The sequence below is a fragment of the Garra rufa genome, chromosome 3 (genome assembly GCF_049309525.1).
Source record: "Garra rufa chromosome 3, GarRuf1.0, whole genome shotgun sequence".
Lineage (NCBI taxonomy): Eukaryota > Metazoa > Chordata > Actinopteri > Cypriniformes > Cyprinidae > Garra > Garra rufa.
The window spans coordinates 40,188,586-40,200,304 of NC_133363.1; the positions used below are offsets into that span (position 1 = coordinate 40,188,586).

Consider the following 11,719-nt stretch of genomic DNA (forward strand, 5'->3'; position numbering starts at 1 on the left):
ACAGTTTTGACAGAGGTACACATGAAAATACCAATATATATATTGCAAGGTTTCAAACTTTATTGAAAGCACAGATTTCATACATGTGGATCTTATACTGCAATGGATGTATGCGTTAGTAGGTTGTAGTCCCACTTAATTTCAGTATTTTAAAAGGTTTCACAAACACATTTATTATAGTATTAATGTTTATTGTCTGTTTGCCACATATACAAACGTCATTGTAAATAATTGCTATCAAAACCTTGTTTTTACCTCATAATCAAACACCCAAACCTCAACTTATTCTAAGTAATTTGTTGAGAGATGTTTGGATGGTCCAACAATTCATGAACACAGATGTACATTTGTGGACCATTTTACTTAAATTTACATGTAAACAAGTCTCGGCATGTTATCATTCTTAAGAATAATCAATAAAAAAAAGAGATATTTTGTACAGACACATGCAATGTGAAAAAAATATAGTGGTGTGAATGTAAACCAGTCTGTTTTATATTCGTGTTCTCAGCAGAAACATGAGAAAAACCGCACTGAGGAGAATGCAGAGAGTGCACACAGTGGGGACGACAATCTCTGTGACCATCTCCATGTGGCTGATCAGTGGATCTGGAAAAAAAGCAAAAAAAAAAAAGCAAAGGTACATCAGTGACAGCTAATAGATATATAAGATACATTCAGTGAAAATACAAACATATGAAACATGATATCCTCAGCCCTGTACCTAAACCTCATCATGCACAGGCCAAACCTTTGGCATATCTGCATGTTCCTTATTTTCCTTGGATTTTCTTCTAGCTGAAAGGGCAAACAAAAGAAAATTCCCGTTAGAAAGTTACCATATAATTTCCTTCTCTGTATATGCTTGGTTGGAAATAGAAAATGTAATTTGTGACAGAATTTTCTTTTATTTGCCCCAGCTAGATCACTGGCTGTGCTGCACAGTGAGGAGAGAAGTTAGCAACAGTTACACTAACCTGCTGCAAGGAGCTGGTTACTTGAGGTGCATGTTTCCAGTGCCTTTCTTTTCCAGCTTTCAGTCTGTGGTAAACATTATCCCACTTAAATGCATTGGATGTAAACTGAGACATACTATAAAGACATAATATATATTTATCAACAGGTACTGAGTACAAAAACACTTAGACTTAGTACTCTTTGACTCAAAAGATGACAAAAATTATTTTAGCATACAGTTTTAATGCTAAACTGAAGTCATACCTCTCTCTGATTAGGGAAACCATTCGAGCTGATGATGCGCTTGTAGTACTGGACTGATGCTTTTGGGTAGCGTGGTTTATTCTTGCTACCAAAGTCCACATAGTACAGGCCAAATCTTTCAGAGTAGCCCTCATCCCACTCAAACTTGTCAAGCAATGACCAAGTTGTGTAGCCTTTCACATTCACTCCATCTTTAACCGCTGAATGAAAAAAAAAAAAAAAACAAAGACAAAAAGGTTCCTCTGAGTGGTTGTGTAAAAATGGCTCAATTTATGAATTTATTTCAGTATATTCTAAAACAGTGGTTCTCATCTTTTTAAAGTGAAAGGCCTCCCATTTTATAACTTAATATTCATAGTCCATCCATAAAAACATCATTAAATTGTTAAGAGATTTCCTCTGATATTTCTCATCGAGGTATGACAATGTTTTTAAATGTTTTATTAACATAAACTGGAATTAAATTAAAGACGATTTCAGAAGATTCTCTGAAGGGAAAAAATAAATTCGATTTCAGTTTGATCATTTCATCTTGATTTTTTTTTATTTTAATTTATAGCATCCTAATGTTAATATATATGGGCCATTTTACAGAATTGGTGCAAACTGCTGTCCCACAACCAAAGTTAAAAAAATTATTTTGTTTTCTTTGTAAATTATGAAAATGTGTCCCACATTTTTCATGTCACTACCAAAACATTATGGCCCGGTTTCACAGACAGGGCTTAGACTAAACCAGGATTAGGCCATAGTTCAATTAGGACATTTAAGTAATTTTTATAAACATGCTTAGAAAAAAACATTACTGGTGTGCATCTTAAGACAAAACAAAGGCACTGATATATTTTAAAATCAATCAGTGCAATTTTATTTCAGTTGAAACAGCTCATATTTACATTTTAGTCTAGGACTAGGCTTAAGCCTTGTGTGTGAAACCGGGGGTATATGTTTTTGTCCATTGGCTAAAACAGATTTTAACTACACAAGTTAAAAATCTGTAATGTGACGCTACCAAAGCATTACTGTCACTACCGAAAATGTGCAGTCACTACAGAAACATTTTGTCAAAAATAAAGTATACTGAATTATCAACTAAGCTGTTATAATAGTTTTTGGTTTAATGTATATTCAAACTAATAAATCCTTAAGTTTAAAATCAGTATGATCAACTTTTGCCATTTACAGAGAAAATTTTGATTCAAAATCACTACAAATCTAATAAATTACACTTGAAATATTGTTAAAAATGTAGTTGTTATTGATTTAACTCTGGAATTATAAAATAGCAAAAAATATATTCACAATGTAGACGTAAGCTTAATATGTCAATATAACCCTTCTAATTAATTATGATTACTGTTTCGCTAGTGACAAATTTGGGGAGAGGACAAATATTCCAAAACTTTCTTAAAATAAAATATGAGAATTTACTGCACAATTACTAGAAAAAGTGTGCCTTTGATATTATACAGTTTGCATACTTTTTTGGAAAAATCAATTTTTTCAAAGCATTTCCAACTTTGTCTTTGGACCAATTCTGTAGAATGGCCCATGTAGGTTTGTTCTGGCCTCCTTGTTGAGAATCACTGGTACGAGCATTTAAAAATAGAAGGCATGGATTTCTATATTGATTCTGACCTTTGAGCATTTCATTGATGTAATCCCTCAAGTACTGCATTCTCCAGTCATCACACAGTTCTGTGCACATCATCTTCTCCGATACACCATTTCCTGTCACGTATATAGTGGGGTCTCCATACTGTGTCTAAGAATAAAGAGATTTGAGTCGCCAAATGCCAGTGTGCCATTCCTAGTCAGATTACTGGAAGTAGTTGTTGCATAGCTGTTTACATAGATGTGTAAATGTACCTTTACAAAGCTAAGTAGACGGCGGAAGCCCCATGGCACGGAGTAGAGCCACTCTGATCCAGGATCAGGCCACTGTGGGTCCACCAGCTCAGCCAGGTCACGGTCAGTGAAGTAGTTGTTTCCACGGTTGGAAGGAAAGTTCTTTTGTGTGATGTAGCGCGTAGTGAAGTGACTGATGCCCAGGAAGTCACAAGTGCCTTTGACATAACTTTTCTCATGAGGGCTGAAAATAGGCAGGCGAGAGTTGCCCAGGCCCTGCTGGGCGCTCTTCCTACCTGCAGAAATGAAACACAGAAATACAAATGTAGTAATTGTAAATTATCAGTACAGTTTTCTGTAATTGTACAGCTTTGATTTTTTCTATTTATTGTAGTTTGCTTGCCTATGTAGTCTTTCATTATTTGAGGATAGTCTCCATGGAAGAGTGGCGTGGCAAACCAGCCCAAGTAGAACTGGACGTATCTTTCAGCAGCTTCTATATCACGCTGATTAGTGATGTCCACTGGTTCTCCCCAGTCAGATGACAGGGAGATGCCCACCATACCTAAAATGGCAGAAACACTTGTACCAGTTTGGACCTTTATGCCCTGACAGGGTAAAGGCTGATTTCAATGTCTGAAATTTGTCTACCTTTCTGTTTGTTTCGCCACTGGGCATCGTATGTGTGCCAGACCTTAGCATGAGCCTATTAGTACAGCAGAGGATAAAAATGAGCTTCATTTCACTGCATTTTAATTTTTATAAAAAACACAGTGATTTTAAAGGGATGGTTCACCCAAAAATGAAAATTCCGTAATTAATTACAACCCTATGTCATTTCAAACCCACAAGACCTTCGTTCATCTTTAGAACACAAATGAAGATATTTTTGATTAAATCTGAGCGCTTTCTGACCCTGCATACACAGCAACGGTACTATCTTATTCAAAACCCAGAAAGCCCATCAACATGCTTAATTCGGTTGCACTGCTGCACGGGACTTACTCAGGACTTGTCTCTTAAGAATTGTGGTTTTGATTGTAAGGCAAAGATAACCTTGCTCAGCTTCCTAAAGAACCCAGCGTTACGTGAACAATGGATGATGCAGTGTCTTTTGCCAGAGTTTTGCAAGTGTGTTTGTTGATGAACGTTTTTATAAACAAGGCCCAGTTCGACACTGGATTTGCACATCTTTGATACTGAAAGATGGAGTGGTCCCAGCTATTAAATATCCCAGTCATGATTCAGAACTGCAGATAGTAAGTGAAACAGCATCAAATGTCTGTGTTTTGTTGGCAATCGGCGCGCACGTTCTTGTCAATCTTAAGCTCCGCCCACGGCGCGCCTCCAGGAGCTCAGCTGTTTTCGGAGAGAATCACAAAGCTGTATCTTTCTTTTGTAAATATGATAAAACTAAAGACTTTTTGGAGATATGAAGGATGCAGTACTACTCTATAGGTACTCAAGATTTACATAAGATTGGGTGAAACTGTGTGTTATGTCCCCTTTAATTAAGAAAACAAACAAAAAACGACTTTAGTCAACGCTTTATTTCTTCTCTTCCCTGTTCAAAGTGTGTTCACGAGAGTACCATGATGCGTTGTGGTACTCTTGTGAATGTGCGTTGAAGACTGACATGGAAGAGAAGAAATTGTTGAATAAAGTCACTCTTTTATTTTGGTGCACAAAAGGTATTCTCATAGCTTCATAAAGTTACAGTTTAACCACTGGTGTCATATGGACTATTTAAACAATGTCTTTACTACCTTTCTGGGCCTTGAACGTGATAGTACCATTGCTGGAGTCAGAAAGCTCTCGGATTTCATCAAAAATATCTTAAATTGTGTGAAGATAAATTAAGGTCTTATGGAACGACATGAGAGTGTGTAGTTAATGACAGAATTTTCATATTTGGGTTCATTTCAGAATAGTTCATGCTTATTTGCATTTTTTATTTAGATTTTCATTGCATTGCTAATTTACCATATGAATTATTTCTGTTTCTCATTTATTATAGTTGTCAGACTACAGCAGACTGCAGTGAATTTTAATCACCTTAATTATGTTGTGGGCAGCATTATAGGCACCAGTACCCCTCATCTTTAGACCAGGAGCATGTTCTCCAGTCTCATAACCCTCCACTGCAACAGACTGGAAATGAAACAGATTTTTGAATTTAAGGCTTGGATTCAATATTGTGGAATTTCTAGGGGAAAAAAACTGCATGGAAATGATTTGCATTTTTAGCTGGTTGGAATTGTAATAGTGGATGCTGCTTTTACAATTCTTACCCAAGGGTTGTTGAAGGTGATCCAGTATTTGACTCGATTGCCAAATCTCTCAAAGCACAGGTTGGCAAAATCGTTGAAGAAGTTGATCATACTGGCATTTTGCCAACCTCCGTATTTCTCCTCCAGAGCCTGTAAAGGCACAGATGTGATTTTGAAAGTTAAATCAAATTGATGTTTATTCTTTTTAAAGATGTGTATTCTGATATTTATTTTACATATTTTCTGAAGAGAATTCAGAATCATTCCCAGCGGCTGAATATGGCTAATTCACCACTGTATAGTAGATGAAAAACAGTATGCAGTATTTCATTTATACTACCCATATTCATACTGTATAGAAAATACTTTTTACATGAAGTCAGTTTCAAACCGAAGAACAGTCAAACCAAAAATTATTCCGACACCAGATATAATTTTTTGATATTTTTACTAGTGTGTGCAGGACACTATAGTTAATTTATGTAAGTGAGGATAGCAAAATAAAGTAAACGGTGACATATTACCCATAAATTCTTCATACAATGGACTACCAGCAAAACTAAAAATTAAAACATAAAAATTTGTGACCAAAATTTTGATTTGACACTTTGACCTGACCATGGTTTATTACACACCTTTCTATCATAGTTATCTGACATTATCAAGATGAATTTGTTTAACAGTTTCGACAATTTGTTATGACAGTTTAACTGAGTTCTTGTCATATTTACTATTTTCTAAACCAGTGTTTCTCAACTCCAGTCCTCGGGACCCACTGCTCTGCACATTTTGTATGTCTTCCTCATTTAAGGCACCTGATTTTGATCATCAGCTCATTAGTAGAAAGATTCATGAACTGAACTGAGTGTGTCAGACTCAGAAACTCAGAAAATGTGCAGAGCAGTGGGTCCCGAGGACTGGAGTTGAGAAACACTGTTCTAAACTATAGTGAATAAACTGTGATAATGTGAGAAATTTTAAAAGTGTCTAAATAAATTTTGGTTTGACTGTAGAACCTACTACACAGTAAGCTCATTATGTCATTTCAGACATAGTCGTTGTCTGCCAGTGTGGGGTTTTTTTTTGTTTTACCTGAGGTAAGTCCCAGTGGTACAGTGTCACAATCGGCGTGATTCTGTTCTCCAGAAGCATATTAATTAGGTTATCATAGTGCTCTATCCCTTTCTCATTGATGTAGTCATCTAAAAAACAATCAGAAAAACTTCAGGTAATGACTTTTGTAAAACATTTCAAGATTTTTTAAGTTGGCATAATTAATTTGAATTACTTCTCATGCCACTGGGCAGAATCCTTGGCCAGGAGATGGAAAAGAGATAGTGGTTCAGCTTCATGTCTTTCATCAGTGCAATATCATCCTAAAACATACATTAAAAAAGATTGTTATAGAACCAACACATCTACATACTTCATTATGTATTTCTGATAAAGAAATCATAGCACCTTTATTTTATAATAGCCTTCACAGGAAGAGTCACCAGTGTCATTCAGGTGAATTTTCCCTTTTTTGTGAGAAAACACATCCCAGATGCTCTTTCCTTTTCCATCTTTATCCCATGCACCTTCTGTTTGATATGCTGAGCTGCCAGCACCCCAAGAAAATCCTGAAAATGTGTACATACACACTTTGCTATTTATATACAAAAGAAAGAAATTCATACAGGCTTGGAACAACTTGAAGGTGAGATGATAGTATTTTCATTTTGGGGTGAATTATCCCAAAACAGGATTATTATTTGCAGTATTTATTTGCTTTAATCACTATTTATTTTAACTGTGACATTTTACATATTCTGCATGATACACTACCAGTCAAAAGTTTTTGAACAGTAAGATTTTTAAAGAAATCTCTTCTGCTCACCAAGCCTGCATTTGTTTGATTCAAAGTACAGCAAAAACAGTAACCATTTGAAACATTTTTATTATTCAAAATGGCTGTTTTCTATTTAAATATATTTTAAAATGTATTAAAAAAAACATATATTCCTATGATCAAAACTGAATTTTCAGCATCATTATTCGTCTCAAGTGTCACGTGATCCTTCAGAAATCGTTCTAATATGAGGATTTGCTGTTCAAGAAACTATTTTTATTATTATTATCAATATTTAAAACAGTTTCAGATTCTTTGATGAACAGAACGTTTCAAAGATCAGCATTTATCTGAAATAAAAAGCTTTTGTAACATTATGTACACTATATCATTTTAAAAAGCTTGGAGTCAGTAATTTTTCTTTCTTTTTGGGGAAAGAAATTATAAAAATGACTACATTTTAAAATAATAAAAAGTGATGATAAAGACATTTATAATGTTTCTATTTCAGATAAATGCTGTTCTTTTGAACTTACTCTTCATCAAAGAAACCTAAAAATATCCACTCAGTTGTTTTCAACATTATAATAATAAAACATGTTTTTTGAGCAGCAAATTAGCATATTAGAATGATTTCTGAAGGATCATGTGACTGGCGTAATGATACAAAAAAATCAGCTTTGAAATCACAGGAATTAATTCCTTTTTTTTTTTTTTTTTTTTTTTGCTGTACTTTGGATCAAATAAATGCAGGCTTGGTTAGCAGAAGAGATTTCTTTAAAGAACATTTAAAATCGTATAAATTGCCATATATGTAATTTATTCTTCATATTTTAATATTTGTTCTTAAGAACACACTTTTAATTGCTGTTGTGAGTATTGCTTTACCTGAAGGAAATGTGCCATACTGAAATGATGTCATTTCATTCTTGGTCCAGTCAAAGTCTTCACTGGCAAAAATGCACAGTGCCAACAGAAGAATGTGGCATATCCTCAACAAACTGTGTTGTAGCATCCTCTTATTTTCAAAGGGCTTTGTTTTTCACCAGTAGCACCTGCATAGATTAAAACAGACTCATTTAACTTACTGACTCACCTTTAAAAAAGGTTCAAGTCTTTTCAGCTTTCAGCATACTCAGAGTCATCAGCTTCCAAAGCATTCGAAGCTGAGGCACATCAATGTTGCATCCCAAACTAAAAAGCTGTCACAATCCACGTGCAATCAGCCGAAAATGCCTCCAAAAATTTCCAAACCCAGATCAGATGAATCAATTCTCATTTCAGCCAGCTATAAGACAAACTGACACAAAAGGCTATCAGTGACAAAAAGTAGGTTAGTTTGTCAAGAGCTGCCAATATGAAAGACATCTCAAAAGATGCAGAAGAGAGGAGATATAAGCTTCTATCTGAAGGAGAGAGGATGAGATGATTAAAACGCTTCCTTCTGTTTGCAGGAACCAGCCGCTTTTCCCTATCTCATGTCTCTCTCTCCCTCTCTCTCAAACTCTCCCTCTATCTAGATTTGCACTCAAGCACATATAGACATATACCTGCTCCAGGCCTCACATTTGTCTCAACCGGAATCCACTCCAAAGTGCCAGAAGGTTACCTAAGCTTCTAAACTTCATTCACCCTCACAAAGCTGCCCAGCGCCTGTGCACCCACGAGCACAAAACAGTAGCGAAGCGTCTAGCAGATCTGAGCTCCATTCAGGAGCCACACACAGGCTCAAATACCCACTATTCAAATTCAATGGGCTGAGAGGGGAAAAGTGCTGCTCCTAACATGTTTTATAGAATTGAACATTTGACTCTGTAAGCAAAGTTGATGTTGGTGCGGGTGATACATTTGCATTTTGGCCCCTAAGGGGGAAATACAAGTTTATGCTATAAAAAAGATGGAAATGCATAGCACTTCTGAACCAATTATGCATTCTTTTTTTAATAAAGAATGGATGTCATATTAAATAAGTAAGCAAAAACAAAACAATAAATAAATTAAAATAATAATTAGAGTGCATAATATAATATACAAATTTTCCCTTGCTTAAATACTTCTAGATTCCAATTCCAATTCCAACTGAACTAGGATAATAAATATAGACCAGTATTATATAAATCATGGCTGGATTGATCACATATGGCTGTCATTGTGTCTTTATGCTATGCTTAGTTACAACATGGATTGAAAAGAATTTAATTGTTTCAGAAAGTGTTGACACTGTACTTTTAAGTTTGTGTGTTTTGTGTGTTAGGTGTGTATGAATGAGAATTTCTTCAATGTATGTTGGTTTATCATGTGAACAGGTTCTCTTGCATGTTCTACAGAAGTGTGTGTGTTTAAGCTTTTGTATGTGTGCATTTGAGTTTCTGTTTGCACATATAGCTTTGACAAAACATAGTATACTGGATGTGTTTAGCATATCAATACACAGACACACTACAGAGAAAGCAGCAGAAAGAGTATGAGCATTCTAGCACTGCCTGTTTCTATGTACCTGCTGTATTTAAGGACCGTCTTAGTGGCCACCACGGGCTGACATGAACATCTTTACTAAGGTCCCCGGATTAGTCAAACAAACCAGGTATGTTTGCGGTGCATTTGGACACCAAATTTTCGAGTCCCAAGAGGACTGTGTTAATAATTGCAGAAAAAGGCATATAAAAGACCAACTTCTGTGAGTAAGTAAATTTATGTGACCCTGAACCACAAAACCAGTTGTAAAATTATTGATTTTTCTTTTATGCCAAAAATCTTTAGGATATTAAGTAAAGATAATGTTCCATGAAGATATTTTGTAAATATCCTACTGTAAATATATTTAAACGTAATTTTTGATTAGTAATATGCATTGCTAAGAACTTCAATTGGACAACTTAAAGGCGATTTTCCCAATATTGTGATTTTTTTTTTTTTTTTTTTTTTTTTTTTTTTGCACTGTCAGATTCCAGATATTCAAATAGTTGCATCTTGGTCAAATATGGTCATATCCTAACAAACCATACATCAATGGAAAGCTTATTTATATTTTAAAAAACAACCCTTATGACTTGGTTTTGTGGTCCAGGGTCACATATATTTCTGATCACAACCACACCATTCGGACAGCCCTTAAATAATATACTGCTGTGCTTTACTAAACTGTTTCAAACATACATTTGTTATGGAATGAATACAATTTAACTTTTATTTAAATGTTATATCATAAACACTTGGAAAGAAAATATACAATTAAAATACTGGCTTCTTTGATATTTTATAGAAATTGTTTGATAGTTGTTTATGTTTGGAAATGTGCTTAAGAGTATTTCATGCTTTTTTCCCTAGCAAGCTGGGGTCTGTGCTCCAACGTGCATTTTACGGGTCCAGTGGGAGGGTAAGAGTTTATTTTGATGGCAATACTTTATAGTTTATCCCTTGATAGTGACTCATTGAGTTTGATGCTGATGAATGATATATCAGTAAGGAATTTTTATGTTAACTGTTTGCTACTCTTTTCATTTCTTATGCAGTGGTGTTTTTAAAAATAGGAAAATTCTCTGAAAAAGTAGCTAGTTTTTAGTTCAGGGTATTATATATTCTTCGAAAATTCTTTTAATCCTACTGTGCTTCATAAATACTTAAATGAATGTATACAGTCATTTAGTGAGGATAGCAAAATAAAGTAAACTGTGACATATTATACCCCAAAATACCCAAATTACAGTGGACTACCAGCAAAATTTATAAAAATTTGGGAACAAAAATTATTGAGACACTTTGACCTGACCATGTTTTGCTTAAGTATTTTTTCTTTTATTGCTAATGTGACCTTTTTACAACACAGACTGAACAAAAAAAGCATTGCTTGGTATTTAGTCAACAAAGTATTGATAGTTTACAGTTTATCCATTATATACCTTTCTATCAAAGTTATCTGACATTTTCAAGATTAATTTGTTCTGTAACAGTTTAACTCTGTTTAATGAGTTCTTGTCATATTTTATTACCATTTTCTAAACTAAAGCAAATAAACTGTTATAATGTGAGAAATGTTGAAAGTGTCTAAATACATTTTGGTTTGACTGTATGTTCAAGTGAGGTTTTTTTTTAACATTAGTTTGTGTGTTTTTCAGGTGACCCTTTTCGAGCAGAGGAACTTTGCAGGTCGGCGACTGGACCTGACCTCTGACTGTCAGAAATTGAGTGAAAAAAACTTTCCCGACAGATGCAACTCTGTCCAGGTTGAGAGTGGAGCGTGAGTATATGATAGTTTTGTATGACACATACACATTTTGATTCAATCAATATTTTTATAGCTAAATAAAATCATTTTGCATTTTTTCGTTCCATGTAATGACGTTTTGCAAGCTCAATCCCATTTAGATACGGTGTGTTTTGCATTTTAACTGTGATGTGTTCTTGTGTAGATGGGCGGCATATGAACATGAGAACTTCCGAGGACGTCAGTACCTGTGGGACATGTTTGACAAGGGGGAGTACAACTGCACTGATAGGTGGTGTGCTCAGGGTGACCACATCTCCTCTGTTCGTGCTGTGAAACAAGTAA

The 11,719-nt window shown here is 34.9% G+C and overlaps 2 protein-coding genes across 4 annotated transcripts in view; one reads left to right on the forward strand and one right to left on the reverse strand.

Annotated features, from left to right (window-relative positions):
- Window positions 1-38: 38 nt before the first annotated feature.
- Window positions 39-8,876, reverse strand: lctla (lactase-like a). 3 transcript variants are annotated; one of them, XM_073836145.1, is made up of 15 exons: window positions 8,306-8,685; window positions 8,059-8,225; window positions 6,801-6,961; window positions 6,628-6,715; window positions 6,432-6,541; window positions 5,361-5,489; window positions 5,125-5,220; window positions 3,721-3,775; window positions 3,473-3,634; window positions 3,091-3,365; window positions 2,860-2,986; window positions 1,222-1,421; window positions 978-1,041; window positions 725-798; window positions 39-609 (listed from the first exon to the last, which is right to left on the reverse strand). In XM_073836145.1, exons 2-14 carry the CDS (start codon window positions 8,183-8,185, stop codon window positions 725-727), a joined length of 1,668 nt encoding a protein of 555 aa, XP_073692246.1. In that variant the 5' UTR covers window positions 8,186-8,225; window positions 8,306-8,685; the 3' UTR covers window positions 39-609. The 3 variants fall into 3 exon arrangements, with proteins under 3 accessions (XP_073692246.1, XP_073692245.1, XP_073692244.1); XM_073836144.1 differs by lacking the exons at window positions 725-798; window positions 8,306-8,685 and adding an exon at window positions 8,721-8,876; XM_073836143.1 differs by lacking the exon at window positions 725-798.
- A 771-nt stretch (window positions 8,877-9,647) lies between these two features.
- The window catches only part of crybgx (crystallin beta gamma X), an 11,260-nt gene continuing 9,188 nt past the window's right edge, over window positions 9,648-11,719 (forward strand). The window contains exons 1-4 of the mRNA XM_073836615.1: window positions 9,648-9,754; window positions 10,498-10,546; window positions 11,286-11,407; window positions 11,580-11,715. Of these exons, the coding sequence (XP_073692716.1) occupies window positions 9,711-9,754; window positions 10,498-10,546; window positions 11,286-11,407; window positions 11,580-11,715 (351 nt within the window). The 5' untranslated portion in view covers window positions 9,648-9,710. The remainder of the gene's footprint in view (window positions 9,755-10,497; window positions 10,547-11,285; window positions 11,408-11,579; window positions 11,716-11,719) is intronic.

Excerpts from the sequence above, each read along its gene's own strand:
- lctla (XM_073836144.1), bottom strand. The coding sequence starts at position 8,185 with ATGCTACAACACAGTTTGTTGAGGATATGCCACATTCTTCTGTTGGCA. Across the intron at positions 5,490-6,431 it reads ACCACTGGGACTTACCTCAG|GCTCTGGAGGAGAAATACGG; the intron begins GTAAAACAAAAA and ends GTGCCTTTACAG. Across the intron at positions 3,776-5,124 it reads CTGCCCACAACATAATTAAG|GCTCATGCTAAGGTCTGGCA; the intron begins GTGATTAAAATT and ends CTGTACTAATAG.